We start from the raw sequence: 24,502 nt of genomic DNA, 5'->3' as shown, positions 1-24,502 counted from the left end.
TGATGGCATAGTAGTAAAAGTATGAATTATATGAAAGTAACAAAAGGAAACCAAACTGTATTAGTGATCTTGAGTATTCCAGTGGATTATGTAGAGAAGGTAATGGGTGGTAATGGGTGTAATACATTAGTAGTACATTAGCTTTGGGAAGTAAATGGTGATTTCTGATACATTTTGATAGTAAACAGAGAGATAGACAGCTTTCAACAGGCTAAACAGCTAAGCCATGAGAGTATTAGGGGTTCACAGGAGTTACAGGGTACCCTTGATCTACAGAATCAAGAATCAGTAAGATTAAACATGAAATTTGTCACTGCTTTGAGAAGTGTGTGAGACTGGTGTGGATACTGCTGCATCGACACCACAGCTGAAAAAGAATGTGAGGAGTGCTAGTTTTTTCTCTCCTCTCAGCAGGGGCAGTGACTTCCTGTTGGCCTCGCATTCCACCTTTTCCCTAGACAACTGAGGGGTTCAGTGTGTCAAACGGCCACTCTGATTCTTTCTTGGGGGTTGTGCTGTCTGCTAGTCCTTTTGTCAATCTACTATATCTCCTATTAATATGATTTTTTTTTTTTTTTTGGTGGAGCACTTTTTTGCACTCTTTTTGATCCAGAAACAAAGATTGCTACATCAAAATTTCCTTCTCCACTAGTACTATTCATGCACTGTGTGACTGAGTACACACAGTGCTACTGTATATGAGGCAGGAAGGCCTCAACTTACTGGTCAGCATGTCTGCAGTAAACTAAATTGATCATCTTAGTTATAGCATATACAATGCTATAACAACCGTGAACAAACAAAACCAAGGAATAGAAGGCACTCAGTCAAGTGCACACCTCTGCCAGCACCATGTATCTGACAAGATACACTATATTGCCAAAAGTATTCGCTCGGCTGCCTTCACAGACATATGAACATGAGTGACATCCCATTCTTAAACCATAGGATTTAATATGATGTGGGCCCATCCTTTGCAGCTATAACAACTTCAACTCTTCTAGGAAGGCTTTCCACAAGGTTTAGGAGTGTGTTTATGGGAATTTTTGACCATTCTTCCGGAAGTGCATTTGTGAGGTCAAACACTGATGTTGGACAAGAAGGCCTGGCTCGCAGTCTCCGCTCTAATTCATCCCAAAGGTGTTCTATCGGGTTGAGGTCAGGACTCTGTGCAGGCCAGTCAAGTTCTTCCACACCAAACTCGCTCATCCATGTCTTTATGGACCTTGCTTTGTGCACTGGTGCGCAGTCATGTTGGAACAGGAAGGGCCATCTCCAAACTGTTCCCACAAAGTTGGGAGCATGAAATTGTCCAAAATGTCTTTGTATGCTGAAGCATTAAGAGTTCCTTTCACTGGAACTAAGGGGCCGAGCCCAACGTCCGAAAAACAAGCCCACACCATAATCCCCCCTCCACCAAACTTTACACTTGGCACAATGCAGTCAGACAAGTACCGTTCTCTTGGCAACCACCAAACCCAGACTCGTCCATCAGATTGCCAGACGGAGAAGCGTGACTCGTCACTGCAGAGAACACGTGTGCTCTAGAGTCCAGTGGCGGTGTGCTTTACACCGCTGCATCCGATGCTTTGCATTGTGCTTGGTGATGTAAGGCTTGGATGCAGCTGCTCGGCCATGGAAACCCATTCCATGAAGCTCTCTACGCACTGCTCTTGAGCTAATCTGAAGATCACATGAAGTTTGGAGGTCTGTAGCTATTGACTCTGCAGAAAGTTGGCGTCCTCTGCGCACTATGCGTCTCAGCATCCGCTGACCCCGCTCTGTGATTTTATGTGGCCTACCACTCCGTGGCTGAGTTGCTGTCGTTCCCAATCACTTCTACTTTGTTATAGTACCACTAACAGTTGATTGTGGAATATTTAGTAGCGAGGAAGTTTCACAACTGGACTTACTGCACAGGTGGCATCCTATTACATTACTATTACAGCACCATGCTGGAATTCACTGAGCTCCTGAGAGCGACCCATTCTTTCACAAATGTTTGTAGAAGTAGTCTGCATGCCTAGGTGCTTGATTTTATACACCTGTGGCCATGGAAGTGATTGGAACACCTGAATTCAATGATTTGGATAGATGAGCGAATACTTTTGGCAATATAGTGTATGTCACTTCCAGATGCGGAATACAAGTTAATAATGCCCACTGCTGCACCTGCCATTGACCAATTGGTGTGAAAAGTGAATCAGTTCTTCCTTGCCCCATGACCATCCTCTCCACAAAGTTACGTGGTGTTGCGTGAATCTACACAGAAACTACATGCATTTTATGCAAAGCCACGCCCACTGCCACACCCCGCTTTGGCCAATCTGTGTGCAATATACATATTTTTTTTAATCTGTTGTATGACTCTTATCTTCTTTTTTAAACCTGTCTTTTTCCTCTATTATCTGTATCCTCATTTTAATCCTCATTTTCTTAACCATTGTGTCTTTTATTATTGTAAATTACTGTGCAGCACTTTGATAAACTTTTTATGCTTTCAAAATGTGCTATATAAATAAAGTGGATTAGACTGGATTGGAATATTAATCAGTTCTTCTTTGCCCCATGACCTGCCATTTTCAAAAAAATTCATGCAAATCCATTGATAACGTCTACAGATATCGCCCTAACAAACAGACAGACAAATGGAATGGGCTGAAAACATCACCCCTGTCCAACTCCACTGGCAGAGGTAATGAAACTTACATGTCTATCCTCTACTGTGCGCTATGTCTCAAAAGACAAAAATATGACAGGCCACATACACTGTAACATAGCTGGTCTGTAAACTGCAGCCCAGTCCAGGGATATTAGAAAAATGATCAGGCAGCTTAGCCATGAAGCAATTTCATTTCAGTCGAGTAGAAAACAGGTTCCTTAAGAGTTTCCCACACCATGAAGCGAGGGATAGCTTCAATTTTCTGATGACTATGCTGCATCCTTCAGGAGCCACTTTTATTGAGTATCTGGGCAGTAGAAAAAGCAACTAATCCAATCTATGCTTTTAACCTACAGCCCTGCAGTGCCCCAGGGACAGATTACATCACCGATGACTCTTTCAGCCACCTAGACCTAGACAGCAATCCTCACTCCACCAGAACACACAAGATGGCTGAATATGCCATGTCCTTCACATCCCAAAAGGCTTTTGATGGATGGCTGCATACAGAAAGAGACCAAGTTAATCCAATCCAAACGAGCACACAGTTTTCCCAATGAGATATTATAGCATGTTAAAAACTGACATTAAAACAGGTTTGGAAACTGATTTGAACTGTGTCAGAAAAATAGATATGTCCATATTTTGCACAATTATGCCAAGACAACAGTCTAAGATGACTAAGATGTCATCTTCAGTTTTATTCTGGCATTATATTTACTCAGGTTTTGAACACTGGTCAACATCTATCCAGTGAAATCCCTGAAATGGCAGTGACTGGCGAGCAACAATTAAACAAGAAACTTGCACAGTTACTCTAATGTTCTTTCACACCACACTCCTGAATCCTTGGTCCATCAAGTGTTACTACTAGAATATTAACCAAAAAAGGGACCATTCCTTAATAAAAAGCCGAAGAGTCAGGGCCAGCTGTCAGCCAAAGACTCCATCATGAATTTTCTCTCAGAGCTGGTGCCGGAGTGAAAGTGAAAAGGTTGGTGTTTTTTTTATTTTGCCAGATTCATACAGTTACTGGTCTGGAACCAAGGAACTAGTGCTATACAGGACCACAAGGAAGAGGAAGTGGGGTAATGTTGTTATTTACAAGAAACTAGATGCACTGCCATTTTTCACAAAGGTAGTTCATCACGAGAAAAAATGAGTGAAGCACCGAAAACAATAAGCCTGTGGTCTGACGTAGACACTAAGACATTGCTGTCAATATGGTACAATAGAGACGTCCAGGACAAGTTGAAAAGTTCACAAAGGAAATCAAAAGTGTATGAGGAAATTAGAGGTGAGCTGTGGAAAGCCAGTATTATCTGACCTATCAACCAAATAATAAAGTAATTTTATAAAGAAAAACAAAGGAATACAGAAACCACAAGACAGAGTACAAGAAAAGCAACACTGGATGGTTCCCACATGGGCAGGCAGATGGTTTATTAGAAGTGTTGAGCCGAGCACATTCAATTTTAGAAGCTTAACATAGACAAATGCAAATTCCACTAAGACTCTGCAATTTCACCTCAATGTCATTCTGAGGCTTCACAGCTGTAAAGTTCAGCTATCCCGTAACATATCTTCAAAATGTATGTGGGGGAGGTGTTTGTAATATACTTGGTGTAGTATGAAGCAGTGCCACTGGTTAATAAACCTAGAAAGAATCTTGGGAGGTCTTCAAACTCTGTAACAACAGCAGTTTGTTTCAGAGATGGTGGCAACTAGGATGGTGAAAAGCAGAGCAAATACAATGCAAGGCACCAATCATCACCTACAATTGCAAAAGAGCAACCTCATTAAATTCACTGCAGCAAACTCAGTGGCGCACAAACACACACACACACACACACACACACACACACACACACGCATGCATGCACACACAAAATCAGCTATCAAAGGCCAACATTCATGAAAATGAAGGCAAAATGAGTTCGGGGCAGCTCTATTTTGGAGAGAATGTCCCGTTTCTTCTTCCCATCTGAGGTTCTATTCATTCATGCCATGCAGCCAGACTGGGAGGGAGGGAGAGAGAGACAGAGAGAGAGAGAGAGAGAGAGAGAGAGAGAGAGAGAGAGAGAGAGAGAGAGAGAGTACCTCCCCCACCTCTTTCGGCTGACTGCATCCAGCTGGCCGTCTGCCCAGACACACAGTGAGGAGAAACAGCCTGACAACAGCTGCAGCCACTACACATATATACATACACACACACACACACACACACACACACACACACTTCACCTCACATGTACAAACACACAAAGATCCACACAAAAATATAATACACACAGAACCAACTAACATGTATATTTGAAGGTGGATCATATTTTGCCAATATTTTGGATTGATGCTAATAGCTTGCTGATATTCAATATTGTTCAATATTGTTAGGTTTCATGATTTTCATGCCATGCTCATCTCTAAATTGAGAGTTGAAAAATGCAATGCCTCATTGAAGCTACACTTACACTGAGTCAAGTCAGTGTCAATGTCATTGTTTTATGGCTGCAGGATTACATAAAAAAAAAAAATCTAGATGTGTTGCACATCATTTTATATACATTTTCCTGGAATTCAGCTAAACAAATTATCTGTAAAAAGTTTGGGATCTACCATAGAATTGAAAATAAATGTGGGACTGCCAGGACGTAAGGGGTTAAAAGTGGTAAGTTTTCAGTGTCTCCTTACATTTTTGTTTGGGTCTGAGTGGAAAAGCCCCTGAAACACCAATTAAACACCAATGGGACACTAACACATTAAAAGCTACAATAATATATAATCATGAAATTCCTCAAGGCAGGGTGAGGCGGTTTTCAATGCAGGTTTAACAGACCATTACACCTCACTGGAATTATTTCTTTGGTCACACATTTGAGGACCCCAGGAAGAATAGCTATGTTCATATGCTAATGGGGATCCAAATAAACCTTGAACCTTGAACATCATATAAAAATAATAAACAAACTCATCATCTCAGAGATGCATGACACTGACTGGCTCAAATGTAATTTTAACAGAAAGCTTGACATGGCGACCTCAGTCTTCTACAGACCACTAATAACCTCATCTTGTGGAATGTGTACTGTGTTCAGAAACACAAACACACACATTGAATTCAGGTATGTATTTCAGACAAAGGTGTTTGCACCCTCAGCAGCACCTCATCCCCCTTACGTATGTACAGTTGCCTGGGAAGTGGTGGTAAATATGTGAGGTTCTGATGCAAAGTCATACAACATGAGGATGTCCAAATAAAAGGAAAGCAAATATGTCAAAATATTATTCTCAACAATTAAAGATTACATTTTTTGAAATTAAGGCCAGGCTTCTGCACAGGTTTTATTTAGCATTTATGGTGACCCCTCGTAAACATCCTCACCATTCTGCTGCTCGCTCAGCTAAAGCCTGAGATATTCAAGGCTAACTTCAGAGAAATCGCACCAGCTGAGACAGACGCTTTGGATTATCAAATGCTTTCTGCTAAAAATTGCACATGAACATGCAGATTACCGCTGACGGCTGGCATGCACACAGGTCTGTGTTGGCATGAAAGGACACAACCTCGTGCAGATTTGATAGGGTCCATCCTCTGGAGAGCACAAATGTGCTCATAAAATTTCAAGGCTATCGACTAGGGCTGCATGATATGGACAAAATTTCATGTCTCGATATTTACGCCGAATGTCTCGATAGTAATGCAATATGGGCTCACACGTAAGTGTAACATCTGCAGAAAGTAAGCATTCTACAAAAAACAGCATAATAATACCAAATGGATATCATTTTTGTTACTTCACAAAGTCATTTTCTGATCAGAACAGACTGCAGGCTGCATTAAAATAAAAAAAATAATAAAATCAAAGATTTTGCTGCTAACCCTAATATCGTCCATATTGTTGCCTTTTCTGATGTAAATACCATGCATTTTCAGATAATGATATGATAATGATATATCATTGGCATGACAGTGGTACTAGTGGAAAGGTGATGGTGACACCAAAGCTGAAACATAAGTATGCTCGACAAATTACATGTCAGTCTGTCCATGGTATCTATACATGTGCAGATGCTGTTGTGTACACGCCAAATTTTGGCCTGATGGTTGCACTGGAGGAAAGGTCACGAGGTCACCACAATCAAGAGGAATCTTCCTCGGGGGAGTATATCATGTCGATCCACTGACTACACTTCATGACATCTTCTGTGCAAAGTTGGTATTTTGGCCTGAGGGTGGCGCTGCACTGAGGTCATCGAAATCAACAGGGTTTTTCCTCTGGGGAGCATGAACCCACATATCAAATTTAATGGCAACCAGTCTGATAGATTTGGAGACATACTGCCTCAGAGTAAAATGCTGAACAGCTGGATATATGGACAGACAGTCAGACAGACCCACTGACACAGCAACCCCTAGGTCCAGTCTGTCAGGAGGGCAAAAGCCCTCTGATTACAGGGTAAGCAGGACTCCCTTTGGATTGAGTCCAAATGGAGATAAATGAAGATGACACAGTGATAGCAGTACTTCAGCTGCCTGAGGAAGTGTTAGAATACATGCTGAGGAATGTGGATATTCACCTGATAATTTTGACTGGTCCACCAAAAAAGACAGGGAGGTAACAGCTGTGAATGCCTCGCTAAGTAATGGCTGGGATTTGGCAGAAGCATTTACAGAAACTCCAACACATCAATGCTGCATCGCTGGTTGACTTGTCAACTAGCTAGTTTTAACTGGTTACAAAAACATATCTGATGGCACAATATACACAGGTTTCTGGCAGCATTTGGTCATAGTCAGATTCCACTGCAGAATGGGTTATATTGTGGAAAGGATGTGTTGTAAGACTCCAGGGGACTTGAGGTTATGTGGTTCTACAGTTCTACAGTGAGGTAAATAATACAATTTGGAACAAAATCAACTTCATCACACTCACATGGACATTCTGTTTCACTTTCCTCCTCCTCTCCCTGTAAGATAACTGATCTTGCTGTTTCCTGTGCTGCCAGCTGTCACACTAAATAGATATTTTTTTCAATGTGTTAGTGACTATAGATGTCTAGATGTCTGTAGATGTCTACAGATGCCCAGAGGCATCAAAGTTGAAAATGGCTATATTGGCTGGATTGGTCCAGTTTGAGATATCTACGAATATGGCATACAGTCAGTAAAAAACTATTAATCATCTTTTTTTTTTTTTTTACGTTTTGATATATTTAGTTATTCATTGGAATGAAAATGAAAAGAAACTGCACCCTCACCTTATCTGATGATAAGGAAGTGTTATGACTGAGAGGAAAAAATTTGTATTTTCTCTGAATTCTAAGTTCATTTGAATCCTCCATGTGTTCCATTTGAGATAACAGGAATTTATGCTACTTTTCAACACACAACATGTCAGTAGCAGTGGATATTTACATACCACAGTTATGTTACATTGTTACGTAGGTTATGCTGACATAACCTACGTAACACAAATGTATGTTGTCCCAGACCTGACCCAAGGAAGTGTTAAAATGAACAATACCTTTTAAGGGGATAGTTCACCCATTTTGGGAAGAATGATATTTCACTTCCTCCCCAGCTGTTGTGTAGGACAGTAGTGGTGCTATCTTCCTGTCATTGTTACTGAGTGCTGGATACTGGCTGGATGCTCCAAATGCTAACTGTTAGCCTCCTGTCAACAAGGTGGACGAACGTTCTTAAAAATAATCGCCTTAAATCCATTCAAAGAAGGTCATCATTAACATCATTTCACAGGTATCACTTTCTAAAACCAGTATCCAGTACTCAATAACGAAGAGAGGAAGATAGCACCACATCATTTTAGAAATGGATGAACTACCCCTTTAAGAACTGTAATTTTTGTATTGTATTCCCCTTTCTGTGAATGTGTGTGATTTCTGAAAGACTTGAATTAAAAGTCATAGGCCTTCAAACACATGCCATCAGAATGTTTTGACAGATTTATAACCAATATACTCACAGCAGTGTACTACATGTTGTAATGCTTTACCATGCAAGTAGACTGCATATGACCTAAGAACCAAACATATGCTTAAAAATATAATTACCACACATTTGGTTATTTTCCACTTAGTTATTCAATCAGATATGCTGTATTAAAAATGCAGTGGTCAGTATAGTCAGCAGCAGTGAGAGCTCAGAACACAGCATTCAGGCTGTAACTAGGTGAAGTAATGGACAAGGCCATATCTTGCACATCTATCCAAAGCGTTCCTTAAGTCTAGCTGTTTCAATTAACGGATCATTCAGGTCCTCTATGGAAATGTCTGCCGAAAAGCTGCTTTCACTGAGAGGGAAACAAGATAAAAGAAAACCCTGTACACATCCCAATGTGTTTCTTGGCATGACCCGACATGATATTCAACTCTAAGTACTGTCTTTTTTTATGTTAAATACGGGGTCATATTCAAGTCAAGTCTCAAGTCTTCAGTACTTGAGTCCAGGTAACCTGTTTTGAGTCAAATAATCCATGCTAGTGCAGTCCTTTCCTCAACTGTCCTTTTGTATATTTCACATTTGGCACTACATGTCAAATTCATGTTAGAATTCATGGTGGAACCTTTTTCATCTATCATTCTATCATCTATTGCTGTAAGGTAAGTATACATAGCTTGGGTCAGCATGTAGGCCTAAATTGATCATGGATAATTTAGGGTAACACTAAAAAGATGTGTCTAAGGCGATCAAGTCCCAAGTTCAAGTGCTGAGTATGCAAGTCCAAAACTCTACCCGCGACATCTGTGACTGCCTGCTGGTCATGAAGTCACTCGGTGCCTGACACCATCCACCTCCAAACCGTGCTCAGTATTTCCAGACTGAAGCAGCCAGACTCAGCCTGACTTTCAATAAGACAGATGCATAAAAGATCCCGGTGGAGTGTGGCTCACCACAACAAAGCAACAAAAAAACCCATATATGAAACAATGAACAGAGATGTATGAAAGAAAGGAAGAGTGAGGCAGGTTCCTGAAGAGGGCAGAGCGTTTTGGTCGCATACTGAGGAAACGCCTTAAAACTCTTGGCTGAACAATGGCTTTCCTTCCTGCCTGTCTGCAATGGAAAAACTGATAACAACCAAAGCCTGACTGAAATAGTCTGGTAGTAAAACACAATTCACTTCAACCCAGACAAGACAAAAATAGATTACTGTTGTGCTGACATCCACGTCAATGCATCAAGTATCCTTTGACAACAACATCTGTGTGTGGCTTAGCCAGTATCCAAACTCTGGATAAAAGCTACAAGGAGCGTTCATTTGGTGTTGACTTTGGCGGCCCCTGCGAACAAAAGAAGCGGTGTTTCCGAGAATGAGCACCGTATTCCCCGCGCGCATCGCCGCCTCGTGTTGCAAAGATCTTGATCTGGCCTCGTTTCGAAAGCGAGTGAAAGAAAGACGTCAAAAAAGCATGTGAACAGAAATACTTCGGTTTGGACTGGGGACCATGGCTACCTGCGGAAAATGCTGCAAAGTGCGGTGTTGCCTCAGTAGCACAGCATTCGTCTTCCAGGCCACGGCCGAGGGGAGCGACAGCAAAGGCAGAGAGGACATTAAGCAGAGCGAAGTTCCCAGTGAAGCCAGGTCCACTGGGAACTGGGATCTGACAGTTCTCACACAGAGCACAGGTCTGTGCACCGTAAATGGCTTTATCTGACTGCGCAGAGACGTATTGACAGGCATTTAGAATAACTATATACAAATCTTCTCACTGATGGTCTCATTTGCTTATCAATATCAAATTGAGACTGCTTCATAACCAGTTAAAAACTCAATGATTTCAATGAAATTCAACATTTTGAGTGTGCAGCTGTTCGATCTTGTACTAAACAGTCTCATCCACACCCATGCTTTGCTTGGCCTCAGATGTGTGTTTTTGGGTGTGTGTGTGTATGTGTATGTTTTAAATAAGCTATTCATTATTTAACAGGGAAGAATTATTCAAAGCTTTGCAGAGCATCCCAGCGTACAGCATGGCCTACAAAACGGTACTACCAGGGTACAAATCTGTCCAGGCTGGCTTACACACTAGATGACAGAGGCATTTAAATTCTTAGGGCTTGCCTGAGCATATTACAAATGTGGCGGGCCACCTTGTCTGTTTGGGCCACTCACCTAATTTCTTGCCTAATTTCTGGAAATTTGCACAATTTTATTTAAAAGAATACTCCATTTTCACCTCTGTACGTCCAGTGGTTTAGCTCCTGTGAGTATGAACTGCATGATTGTCCAGAAGGCATTCGAGACCCAAACCACTCACTGTCACTATATGCCAGGCCTGGGAATATGCAAAGTTAAGGTGTGATCACAACAAACAGTGCAATGACCATTTCAAGTAATTTTGAAGTAATTTTAGCTAATTTTATACAAATGTCAAAATGCACAGAAATGTAGGATCACAATTCAAAAGCCAATAATTAGCCTACGATCTAAAAGTGTGAAAATTGCAAAATACGACAAAGCACAAAATGTGAAGGTCAAGGAAATCTAATTTGCATTCAAACTCACTGCCTTTGCAGGTTAAATTTAAAAGTTCGTTTTCAAACAACATGATTTCATATTTTCAATTTCACTCCGTTTGCGATTAAATTCCTCATGAGTTGCAATTCTTCATTTTTTTTTAACAGCATTGGCATGCCCTGGGTTTTGGTTCACCTTTCTGGCATTTTTAGTTTGCATTTCTTACACAAATGTCCAGCGGGCGGCCTTTGGTTTTGTCATGCCCACAAGCAACCTGACTGGACAGACATTTAAACCTTCAGTGCTGGCTGCTTCTAAAGTGAAATAAAACAGATGGAGTCATTTTCATCCACTGTTATCATGTGGTTTTTGCTGGATTACTGCGATTCAAATGTCAGTAAAAGTGAAACCTCATCAAGCAATGACGGGGCTTGTTTCCTAATTTAAAAAAAGTAGCAGTTTTTTTCTCAAAGCAATCAGTTATACGTTGCATTCCTGATTCCTGGCCAAAGCTGTGACTGTCAGATCCCATGGAACAGTGGTATTGTTGAGCCCTTGTCCCCACATAGCTGTAGGTTTATAAACCCCTGGTGGCTAAGTTTGACCTGTTTACCCAAACTGTTTTCTTAGGGCTACAGTGTTCAATAAAGATGGCGATAACAAATAAGATATGAGACATTATGTTTGTGGTCTCCATATAAATAAATCTCAGCTGTACCAGGTAAAAAAAAAAAAGTGAGCATACTGTTGCACATTTTTAGAAAGGTGTGAGGAAATTGAACACCAACAACAACACTGGACTTCAGAACTAACAATCCTGCATTTCGTCCTCATGTTGCTGTCAAATTGAGTGTTAAAAGTCTCAACAGCAACACTGGAAATGCACAAATATTATGAGTAACTACAATGTACACACACTTGGTGCTTATTTACATACTTGAAATACCACAGCAACATTTGAAACCAATTACCATCTCATTGAAAAGACTCTAAGCAGCACTGCTTTTGCACTCAGCACTGCTGAACTGAACTGGTATGCTGCCATTGAAGCATTTCTGAGAGGTTTAATGAGTCAACAAAGGGGGAACTGTATTTATATTTACAAAGACTGTGAAGATTTTTGCCAACTGCTGTTTTCGTCCTCCGAATGACTCCCGTTTCCTCCTCTCTCTCAGATCCTATCTCATGGCATGTGAGTAGCGCCTCCCCCATCCTGTAACTCCCACTCCTTCACAGATCGCCACCTCCTCCTCCACATGGCCAATATCTTAGACATGACATAATGCTGACCAAGGGCCTTGTGTTCCCAAGCCAACAAATCTCCTTTCTAAGAGACTGGGAGGAATATTTTGCTCTGACATGATCTTTTTGAATATGTCTGACTATTGGGCATAAGTGGGCTGCATCACTAAAACTGCTCTTCTAGCACAAGACTATTTGAAATCTCTCATGAAGTTTCCAAAACACTCTCATAAACTATCTAGCTGCCAATTATGAACCACTGGAAAGGCTGTAAAAAGGTGAAATCTGCCCTCTAATTTTGCTTTGCACAATAACAAGCTACTTCACACATCCAGAATCAACTAATTTAATCTTTTTTTTGTGCCTGTTTGATTAAATTTTGTTGGCAATGCAGTGTAGTCTTTAGTTAACATTCTTTAGTCAAAATTTATGAGTAGCCATGCACTGAATATAAGATGAACATGCATTGATATTATTCTGCTGTTACATAACCACAATTGGTATACTGTCAAAGCGCCAATGCAAATGTCACTGTGACTCTCAGTTCCATTTAATTCAGTTGAGTTCATTTCAAATGAGATATCCTGGCAATAAATACTAATATCTGCTTGCCAAGCAAAACATGTTAATAAAAGCAGCAATAGTGATAATAATAAAAAAGGAAATTTTTGTATTTTTGACAGACTGCTGTCAAATTGCTATCAAATTTTGTTCATTGTCGCATGCAAAGAAAGGCTGTTTGTCATAATGTATGAAATCAGTTGATGTGTACGTGAGGATGGAACCTCTTCCAGCAAGTGGTTTGTGTATCCTGTCTTGTTTTTCCACAGGATGTTACATAAGAAGCAGCTAAAGCGACATACCAAGGCCAATACAGAGAGATGGTCAAACTGCCAAGCCGGGGAGGTAATATTCTGAGAAAGAAATTTTTAATTTCTGCGCTTGAAGTCATAAATTTCTGAGAAAAAAAAAAAAACAACTTAAAAATATTGAGATTATAAATTCACAAATTTCTGAGAAAAAAATCTTGGTGGAATTCTCTAGGATTAAAGTTGTTAATTTATGAGGGAAAAAATCACAAATTTACAAAAAAATTCCAAAAAAAAAAATTTCTGAGATTCAAAAATCACAAATTTACAAGTAAAAAAACTTGATAGTTTTTCTCTTAATTTTTTTTTTTTTTTTTTTTTTTATCAAAGAAACCAAGAGCCGGATTCAGCAGAGTGAAGCTACTGTATGTGGTTCCTTGACCAAAAAAAAGTCTTTTCTCTCATGCATTTTTGACTTTACCACCTCTAAATTTTCAGCTTTTTTCCATAAATTTGTGACCTTTTTCTCATAAATTTACCACTTTAATCTCACAGAGTATGTTTTTTCTTGTAATATTGCCTGCCTCTACTGGCTCCATATTTTTTCCCTTACAAGGGCCTTAATACGCCGCTGTAATTGTCACCGGTGCACAGTAAAAGAATCATTATCATTAAGAGAGCTGATTTTTTTTTTTTTTTTTTTTTTTTGGTAAAAGTCATATTGACTGCTTTTCATTTGAATTTGTTTAGCCCTGTTTTATTGCTCTACGTCGCCCCCTGGAGCCGGCCTCACACAAGTGAAATACCCTGAAACTATCTCTGGATTACACATTTTATGAATTTGGAGAAACAGGTCACTGTCTCTGTACTTTGTCAAGGTTTTCCTCATCGGCCAATCAGACAATAAGTCAGTTATGGTCTGGTATTGTGTACTGTCTATTTTGACCCAAATATGTTTTCAATTTACATTCAGATTGTGTTACTTCTTTGCAATATGACTGATACCTTGTAAATGAGCCGTAACTGCTTTCAAGGTGGTTTGTCCTGTTTGGTCCTTTAGATTTTTTTTAGTGCAACTGGCTCTATGATTGAAATGAAATTTTTGATCCATGCCAAAATGGGCATGTCAAATTGGCTTTTGATTGGAAAGAAATGCCCTTTTGAGAAAACCTACATAACCCTTCATAAGGTAGCCATATTTGTTGTAAGATGTAATTGACAATTAGTAGTAGTTGTAGTTGTAGTTGTCCTTGTTAACACACTCCGTGTTGTTTCCATTAAACTTTCTCACCAAAACATGTTGTGTTGGGAAAAAAAAACACATGCATGTTTTTTCCACCTCACAAGCCATTTGTCGAGCCTTTTGGAACATTACACAACTTGCATTGTTTACATGTGTGTAATATGTCGAGTCCTTGCTCATGATTTGCTGGAAATCATATGATCAGTTTCTTATTTCTGTATCTATTGTTGTAATATTTTTGTAGGATTAAGACACATATTTATACAAAATGCACACAACGCACATATTCTTTTACAACTAGGATTAACGTACAAGTAGGATTAACACACATATGTATAAATAATGCACAATGGTTTTTTTTGTTTTGTTTTTTTTTTTACAAATTTCTAATGCACCTATTTTTATAATTCAAAAAGAAATGTTGCAAAGGCACTCCATTTAGAAAAAAGTATCAAAAAGCCTTTAATATTTTGTGGTGGTAATCTTACTCTCCTTGAGACTCCAAAACGTCAGCAACTATTTTTATTTTCTATTTTTATGATCTTATGATTTCTATTTCTTATGATTATGATGACACACACTCTCTCTCTCTCTCTCTCACTGTCTGTCTCTCACACACACACTCTCACACAAGGAGTTTTTCAAAGTCTGTAATTTTCCTTCCTGTATTTTTGACTTAACAGTTACACTTCACTAGATTTAAAATCAAATCTTTTATAGAAGTGCAGATTTTGTGGGCTCTTCTCTGTTAGTAGGCGAACACATCAGAAACTGAACTGCATTTACATCACGAGTATCTAATTTAACCAGCTGTTAGATTTAATTCTCACAGCCTGCTATCAATAAAATTGCTGACATAACATCCATGAAGATAAAGTATTTTCGGTTAGTGTTTCGCTGATAGCAAAAGAATCAGTGTAGTAATGTCACAGTACAGTCTAAAGCAAGTGGATATTTTTAGGCAATTTTTTCAATTGCAGGTTCAGTAAAGATATAACTTTTGCACGCTCAGCAGTCTATAAAAACAAATGCAATTTCAACACTGTTTTTACAGCATGAGCAATATTCCAAGCTAAAATTATGTTAATGCCTTTATATGTTCAGATCTAATGCTGATAATTTTTGCTTTCCAGGGCTCCTCTGCACTGTCAGATACAGCAGTGCAGTAGGAGTCCATTTCTGTCCCCCACGCTACAATCTATACAGATGTCCCCCCTATAGAGCTAATTACTGGACCTCAAGGTAACCTTTTTTTCACAGCCAAACAGGTATATATATCTATATCTATCTATATCTATCTATATCTATCTATATCTATCTATCTATAGATAGATAGAGATAGATAGATATAGATATAGATATATATATAGATAGATAGATAGATATAGATAGATAGATAGATAGATAGATAGATAGATATATTGATATAGATATAGTTATAGTTATAGATATATATACATATATATATGTGTGTGTGTTCCACAGCAGCAAAAGGAACATAAATGTACCGTTTCCTCAAAATGAAAGCAGTTTTGTAGATTTGTGAATATGTAAAACAGGTAATACAATTCTCCAGTTAATATTGTAGTTACAATACAGGAACAAGACTGCCCTCTATAAGGTGCAAACCACAAGCAGACAAATAAGAACTCGGTGTCAAGGATACAAAAACTGGACCTTAGAGGCCCTAGTGACAAGCTGCTGGACCCCTAAAGGTACAATTATGTGCTTTATTTCCTGAGAGTCTATGGTGCATTTTGTTATTTACTGAGGTGGATGCTGATAGTTTTGACAGCTGCAATCAAATAATCTAGCTTTACTTAGCTTAGCACTCTAGCATTTTGTGGCATCAACTCTTCCAGGACTCTTAGTAAATTCAAAACTCTGTGGCATGTTAAACTAGCCTGTGTAACAAATATGTAACAGCTTGGTCTTTCCTGATAACATTATTTCACAAAACAGCTGGTACAGGGGATTTAAAAAAAAAAAAAAAAAAAAAAAAAAAAAAAGCATTTTTGCCATTGGAAAAAAAACAAAAACAACAAAAGCTATGATCCAAAATGACGATACATAAGAGATGCTATATTTACAAAAGCAAATAAAAGTTGGTGAATGGAGATGTCAAGATCCACATGGATTATATTTTGTATTCATTTTTCCAAACATCTAATCTGGGAAATTAAATAGTTTAAAATCACAAATAATTTGATCATTATCTGACTTTGGATTTTGACTGTTGTGTTGATTTACTTTGCATCGCCCTCACACATTATTTTCTGCATTCATACAGGTTTTAAAGTCAGCTTTTTATGTCACTCCAAAGCTTTTTCTCTCTGTTTACATTTTAAAAGAGCTTCTTTTTCTTTCATTTAACTAGTTACATCAATACTTTTACTAGTGCTTGAGTAAATGAACAGCAGCAGTACTTTGAGGATACCAGAGAAGGGTTGAGGAACTCTTTTTAAACCTGATAAAGATAGTTCAGAGTGTGCTGACCTCAAACAGAGAAGTTAATCACCATGGCCTTAAATCACCACAGGACTCCAACCTAGCCCACCCAACCCCCCCGTGAACCCGCCACCCCCACACACTTCACACATAGATGACAACCACGAACGTGAGGGAGAGAATTTGCTTCGACACTGGTAAGTAAATTACATGCCAACAGAGCTTTTACTCGTCTACACAAAGAATTCAGAACAGATCTTGGCGTTCATTAGAACGTGGTTGTGAGTAATTTGATTGCCCTACAACTGTTTCAGTGGCAAGTGAATTGCAGCAATGCTCAGTAGTCAAGATTTTTTTTACTAGCATTGTCATCTGGATTGGGGTTCAGGTTGAAGCTGGGGTTTGACCCATATAGCCACAGTCACGGAATTCTTCTCGGGTTGGGTTGGGAATACGTTAGTCCTTTAAATTAAGAGCTCATTTGCAAAAAGAAAATGATCAAATGATTTCAAGCAAGACAAAAATTAACAATGAAATTTTACTGCAGCTGAGTCAATCCTCGAATACAATACTGGAATTACCTTTCTGGTGTCTGATATGAAAATAAAGCAAACATTTTGACTAGGGCTGGTCTGGAAGGAATTTCCATCTAGTCAGAGGTGGATCATGCTGACTGACCAGTATCTGATTTTTAATAAAAAGACAAGGTCCAATATAGCCTATCAGCAATCAAAGCATTTCTAGAAGATAGAGATTAAACAAAAGACCATAGCTCCCGTGGCAGAGTATTTCTAAACACTAAAATTTACCAGCCATGAGTGATGATCTTTATGTTACCATGCTCAATATCCTAATTGTGTTACATGAGTTAAATTGCGGTGTTAGCGCGTTTTGATATTTGCTATTTTGCTCCAACAAGGATTTAGTCAATCATGCAACTGTGCAATTAAACTCGGGCAAATATATGTTAAGACGTGCTAATTGGCTGATAACTTTGCTTGGTAAATTCAAACCAGGTTGAAGTTTCTGAAATTTCAGTGTCACATTCTGGCCAACTACAATTTCAACTACTTAAAACCCCGAAAATGGTTATGAAACTGCTCTCCGATTGCTTAGGGAATGCTGGGCACACAAAACGTGACCAGAGGCGTGTGTGTTGGAAATGTAAATACAAACCTGGATACAGGTCAGCTGGCTCGACACAGAGCCTAGAACATGAAGCAGTCAGAAAGAACATGCTGTACATCTACTATCACCACTGGCAGAGCTGCTGGCTGACAGTCCTAGCTGACTGCTCTGCTGACGGAACTGGATTCCAAGTACATCGCAGAGCTGCAGAGTGAGTGTGAAACAACCCACAGACTGATGAGGCTCCTTTGAGCTGATATGAGGAATGACAGAACAACATGCGTGGTGGCTACACACATTACATCTACCATGTAATCAGGACGACAGCCACTGAAAAATACCAAGCAACTTGGAATCATGAACGGTTCAGCCTTTTAAAAATGTGAACATCTCAGTGATCAAACCCTCCTCTGCATCTTCAATCACCATTCCAGTCCTGCTTATTTTTGCTAATCTTTTCCCAAAGCAGGCAGGCGGATTTTAGAACTTCAATATCATTTTAATCCATTTTATCCAGCCATTGGTTTCCATTCATTGCACTACACTACAATATTGAACTTTCAAAGACTTCAAACTTTCTTCACACCAATATTCCATCACGGTAATAAAGGTAACCACATTAGTTTTACTAAATTTAATTGTAAGTTCTGTGGTTTAGGGATGGTGACGACTTTGTTTGCTGCTGAGGCAGAACATTCTAAGGTGGGTATTTCATCCAGAAATTCAAATTTGAAAAATAGTTCAAATATTTAAAAAATAGTTTGTTGCAATGTGAAATGTGAGTAAATTGTAGTAAACATTCAAAACCACTTGTATGGTCCTTTAAATTCCTTCCTCTTTGTGTCCATTCATGCACAAAAAATGGAGAATTGGACAAATGGTCTCCATGGACACGGATCTGTAGATTAATTTTGTGACTACTGCACCAATTGCCGAGAGACAGGGTTGTTTCAAACTCTCTTCCTTATCCATAAAAAATAAAAATAAAAATAAAGATTCACTTGTGCAATGTAAAATGTGGGTAAATTGTTCTACATCAGCCAAACATTAAAAATCGTTGGTATGGTCCTTTAAAATTCTTCCTCTTCTAACATCCTCCAATCTGACTTTAGAATGTTTGAACATATGTAGTCTTCCTCTGTTCCTCCAGTAATTGGGCAGGCTCACTTGACATCAGCTTATGTTTTGAAATCTCCCAAATATCCGCCTCTAATTTTTCACTTCTAAGCAAAGACTGAGTAGATAACAGCAGCACAACAATGTAGGCTTACTGGCTCAATTATATGGGTATTCAGAATTTCAACTGTATGTAGATGCATCAACAAGCTCTTGTGGTGATGTCTAATAAAGATCTTGCATGTGATGTGGAATCAACATACTTGATGGAGCACTTGAATCACTGATCAGCCAATAATTACCTCTCATGGTGAGAAACATTTCTAATGCTTCAGGTAATCACATGAGTGGCATTCCAACTGATGTCAATGTGCCACGTTTACGCCCTGAATTATGCATAACTGCAGTGCCATCCATCCATCGAAAAATCTATCAATACTTTGAAAAAGATGAGTGCCTGATAGGACAGGGCATTTTCAGCTTAGAGCCATACCGTGCACAGTATGGCAATGTGTGTCCAGATGTGCTGCATCAGCTCCTATGTGTACAGATCAATTCACCAGGGCCTCTGTGAGACACTAATGAAATTAGCCGCTACGCCTCCTTCAGATGTTTTTTCAAATGTTCCAGAATTTCTTGTTATACTAAGGAAATGTAATGCTTCGATTAATGTGCACACTCACAAATTGCCATTTTTTTGTGACAGCATGACTTTCAGAGTAACGTATTTCAATTGCAAGATGTTTCATGCCTGTGCCATGCACCATGGGGTAGTAGAAAGAGCGAGACAGTCCACAGTCCACGAGACAGGACGAAGGTGGGGTGATGTATGGGTAAATCATCACGACTTTCCCACAGGAGATCGGAGTTTGATCCACGGGTCCACTGTTCATTTCCTGTTATGTTATGAGGGGTTAACGTTTCCTAACCATAACCATCACATTTTCCTAGCTGCAACCATTACCTCTCTCTAACCTGAGCACGTTGTTTTGTTGGCTAAAGCTACCAGAATATAGCTACTTCTGGTTGAGTAAAATTTGTGTCCATGGACATGAAATTAATGTGTCCATTTGTGCATGAAAAAAAAAGGACAACCGGTGTCCATGGATACAAATCTGTGGATTAATTTTGAGACTACTGCACAAATTGCTGTGAGACGGTTGTTTCGAACTTTCCTCCTTATCCACTGTCCCACAGAATGGGCACAGCAAAGGGAGTAAAAACAGCTAAACCACAATAGATTACCAAAGTACAGAGGAGCTTTTGGGCCACACACACACCCACAAAAAAAAAAAAAAACTTGAAAAAAGCCTGAATTATGAGAATAAAGTCAGAATTCTGAGACTAATTTCAGACTTTATTCCCGGAATTCTGACTTTATTCTCACAATTCTTACTATAATCTCTGAATTTTGAGATTAATCTCAGAACACATTTTTTTTTCATTTTTTTGTGTAGCCTTAGTCCTCCTTTATAGTATGGAGATGAAAGATCAGTATGTAGTACTACTGCATAATATCTTTGCTCCATTGTCACTTCCATGTCAGACAAAACGAAGACAACCAGTGAGGTTCTCCTCAGTCTGCTGAAAATACCAAATGTGCTCTTTTCGTGACACTTGTAACCCTTTTCATGTTTAACATCTGACAACATGCCTGCTTTTTAGTCATCCTGAGTTGTTGGCCCACAGAGGGTTCAGCCGGCCAGAGCAGCAGCATGCTTGAATCCTGAACAAAGGGCCCCTTTTACCAGTATCCTCCAAGTGCCATCGAGGGAATGCAAAAGTAAACACAAATTAGAACATAATTCAAAGACAGCGTGTCAAATCACATAGAATAAGGAAGCTATATAGAACCTTAGCCTATATGAGTTCAAATGTGATCTTGTAGTTTTTATCATGACAATGCAAAGCAAAGATAAAGCAGAAATTGTGGGACATATAGGACCAATGCTCCCTGTAAGCTTAAAGTATGGTAACTTACATCTAACAAATCATACTAACCAAATAATATTTCCTGAGTTATCAGTCTTTGCTCCATTTTGTCCCCAGAAATCAAATGTATATAAATAGGTTCACAAGCTTTCATTGTAAATCATATTAGGTGTAGAAATTTTACCATAGCTTGGGATTTTAGTGAACTGATACACTTCTGTGGGAAAACTGGAACTCTAAAAGCTGCTGCAATCTCCTGAGCCAAAGTTTTTTTTGTTGTTGTTTTTAACAGGCAAATAGCCAGTCAATCAAGGTCATTGTCACAACATATGGCAAGAGAGTGAGTCTCTTCATTTAACAAACAACAAGCTTGTGCAACTTCCTGCATCTAATTATGCGACTTGGTTTTGAGGGGGTGGAGGGGTGAGGCAGCACAGCGGGGCATCAGCAAAGTGATGCAGTGATAGTGTCATGTGGGAATAATCAGAACACCCTGAGAGCTCAAAGCAACGGCTTCAAGTGTTTGAACTCTTTTGACGCTAAAACTTAAGTTTTCCAACTTTGGTTTGCTTCTAATTACCTTTTTTCACACATGGAAAGTGATATATTTTACTCCTGTTTTACAACCTCAGCAATTGATCACAAATGTAAAATCCAGCAATAATGTGTGTATCCAACCAGTCATTATAATTATACACGGAACTACAGGTATGTCCTTGTTTGTGATGCCAGAAATAATAAAGTGAGGCCCTGTTCACACCTGGCATTAAGGTGTCTTGGGTGATCTGTTCACAAACTGGCAACCCTAAGTGAGAAACTGTCTCTAGCATTTGCCAGCTGACAGTTGAGGTGGGTTCTGGTAGCCATCTTTCCCATGCGACTGAAATGTAGCATGGGCTCCCAGGTTGACGGGAGGGATTTCACATGCATTCTCCCATCAACAACATGACATTCTACCTTAAATACCCTTTTCTCTCAGGCTTTCGAAACACACAGTGAACAGGGCTTTGCTTTCCTCACTTGGATGCAGTCTTGAAACATAAACATCATCATAATAATATCAGTTATATTAATCAACAGGTTAAAGTACTAAAAGTCTAACCAGTATCTTCCATTATATATTATGCAGAAAAAATTGTGACGCCAAGCTGTATTTAAAAATCTTATATTTTAGCGCTATATTGCTTATTAGCTACGGCTCATACACACAGAACAAAGTTTAAGGCCCTTTACGAATCAGGATGTGCCACTAAAATATTCGGCGTAGGCCTGCAAGTGATCAAGCGGGCAGCTTCAGTATAAATGTAATTTAAATGTTTGCCTCTCACTGCTCACTGCCGGCGCCCTCGGCGACGGATTTTGGTGGGAAACGATAACGGCAGTAGCTGTCGAACCACCTCTAAAAGTTGACTTTTTACTGAGCTGAGCGGTGGCTGGTGTTTTGTAAGTACGCCGAATTTAATAGTAGCACCTAATGATGCGCGACAATGTCTTGAGTAATGTTCAAACAGTGTTTTTGTTCGCCGTGAACACGGAAACAACACAATGCCAGATTTTTCAATGCAGATTGGCGCGGCGTTCTTTACATACGGAAGAAAACGTATCGGGCTTGGCTCACTCTTGGTATCATCCACTGAGGACAAAACAAAATCAAAACTTGATGATAGATGGAGAATAAACCGTGTTATAAATGCGCCAATGCACTAGCCTGGCCAAGCAGTAGTGCTCACGGTAGGTAGCACAGTCTGGGCGGTGGACCAACACCGCACTACCTGAGGAGATGGTGCAGACTTTTTGCTGCATTGAGTCAGACCTCCGGTGGGACGGACCATGTGACCAAACTCTGCACCGTTATGGAGGACCGAACTGAGCGACCAGGATTGGTTTCCCAGCCTACTGTGAACACACACTCAGGTCTACTCAAACAGGAACACGGCAGACACAGACAGAAACGTTTAATATGCTCTCTGCGGGGCGATAGGCGAGGTCCTCCACACTGCAGCTGCCCTCGGAAAACGAGCGCAGAGCAGCGCTTTAATAACCTGCAGCCACCCCGCGCTGCAGCAAAGGTCATGCAAAGTCACTTTTAAAGCGAATAAGGCTCTCTAATGTCACATTATCCTGCCGCAACACTCCTCGTTTACATGTATGATTCACAGACCCCCTCCCCTCCCCGCCCCGCCGAAAAAAGTCCACATGAACGCATCACACCGACGGCCACACCACGCAATAATTGCAACCAGAGATGATCAATGCGGACAAACTCCGAAACAAACTGGTTAGCAAAGACAAAATGAGGCTGTTTTACCTGATATTATGTTCTCCGTCACCGAATCTTTCTCAGTCATCGTATCCCGCAGCTTCACCTCCTCCCCAGCCTTCTCTCCAATACAGCTACACCAAGCAATTTTTCCTGGCTTTACAAGGAATACCGGGCCACCAGAAGAAAAAAGAACCACAAATTAGGCTCTTCGCTGCTTATTCCGCTTAAACTTCCTCTTCCTTTCCCAGTTTTCTGCAGCTCGTGTGAGAAGAAGAAGCTCACAGGCAGGGTTTGGGGTCCGGAGGCTTTTGGAGTAGGGGGGTCAGTGTTTGCCTCGGCAGAGAGGATGTTGGACCCCAGACTGCTGCTCTGCCCGCCCCTCCCATCACATCCACGGCTGTCCTGGCCAGGAATGCTGCCCATTCCTCTGCAGCTCTGCTCAGGACAGCCGGTAGGGATGCTGTGCTCTCCACCACTCAGACATGGGTGGCTCAGGGCATTTTTGAGTTGAGTCCACATTTGATCTTTTGACCGTCGTTATGAACAAAGGACAAAGAAGTCATGTCTAACAAACAAGAATTGATTCCACTGAGCATATAATAATAATAATAATAATGCTGAGGCTCAGTTATATTGAGGTTGACTTGCAAGTGCTACAAGCTAGTCAATCTACACCAAATAAAGCTGAATTACATTAAAACTATAAATTAGAAAACAATCAAATTATCAATCGGTAAGTCAGTGAAATATGACATACCAGACAAGGCTACACCTGAGGAGCCGGCCTTTCTGTAGAGGGAAAAAACGTGGAGGGAGGTTGTTAAATGGAAACGTGTGATGGTGCATTAGGGTCACTGTAGGGAGGGAAATGTCATGGAGCTAGGGGTAATATTCTGAGTATAGTTTCTAGATTAAAGTTGTGAATTTATGAGAAAAAATACTCACAAATATATGAGGAAAAAAACTTGAAAATTTTGAAATTATAAAGTCACAAATTTATGAGAGAAAAAAAAAACTAGCTTTTCTTCTATTCTGGAATATATTAAGAATGAAATTCTGGTGATTTTAGCCCAGAATCACAATATTATCATTAGGATCAGGACTTTGAAGAGACATTGCTGTGACTTGGGCCAATTCAGAAGAAAACAATGTTGTGATTTTGGGCAAAAATCACCAGGA

The 24,502-nt window shown here is 39.7% G+C and overlaps 1 protein-coding gene across 1 annotated transcript in view; it reads right to left on the bottom strand.

Annotated features, from left to right (window-relative positions):
• Window positions 1-23,631, bottom strand: part of hspa12a (heat shock protein 12A) — a 64,940-nt gene extending 41,309 nt beyond the window's left edge. The window contains exon 1 of the mRNA XM_030070933.1: window positions 23,369-23,631. Coding sequence (XP_029926793.1) covers window positions 23,369-23,408 — 40 coding nt within the window. The 5' untranslated portion in view covers window positions 23,409-23,631. The remainder of the gene's footprint in view (window positions 1-23,368) is intronic.
• Between the last annotated feature and the right edge of the window lie 871 nt (window positions 23,632-24,502).

The sequence above is a fragment of the Myripristis murdjan genome, chromosome 15, assembly GCF_902150065.1.
Source record: "Myripristis murdjan chromosome 15, fMyrMur1.1, whole genome shotgun sequence".
Classification (NCBI taxonomy): Eukaryota; Metazoa; Chordata; class Actinopteri; order Holocentriformes; family Holocentridae; genus Myripristis; species Myripristis murdjan.
The sequence above is the reverse complement of the archived record's forward strand: the minus strand, read 5'-3'. Positions and strand labels throughout refer to the sequence as shown.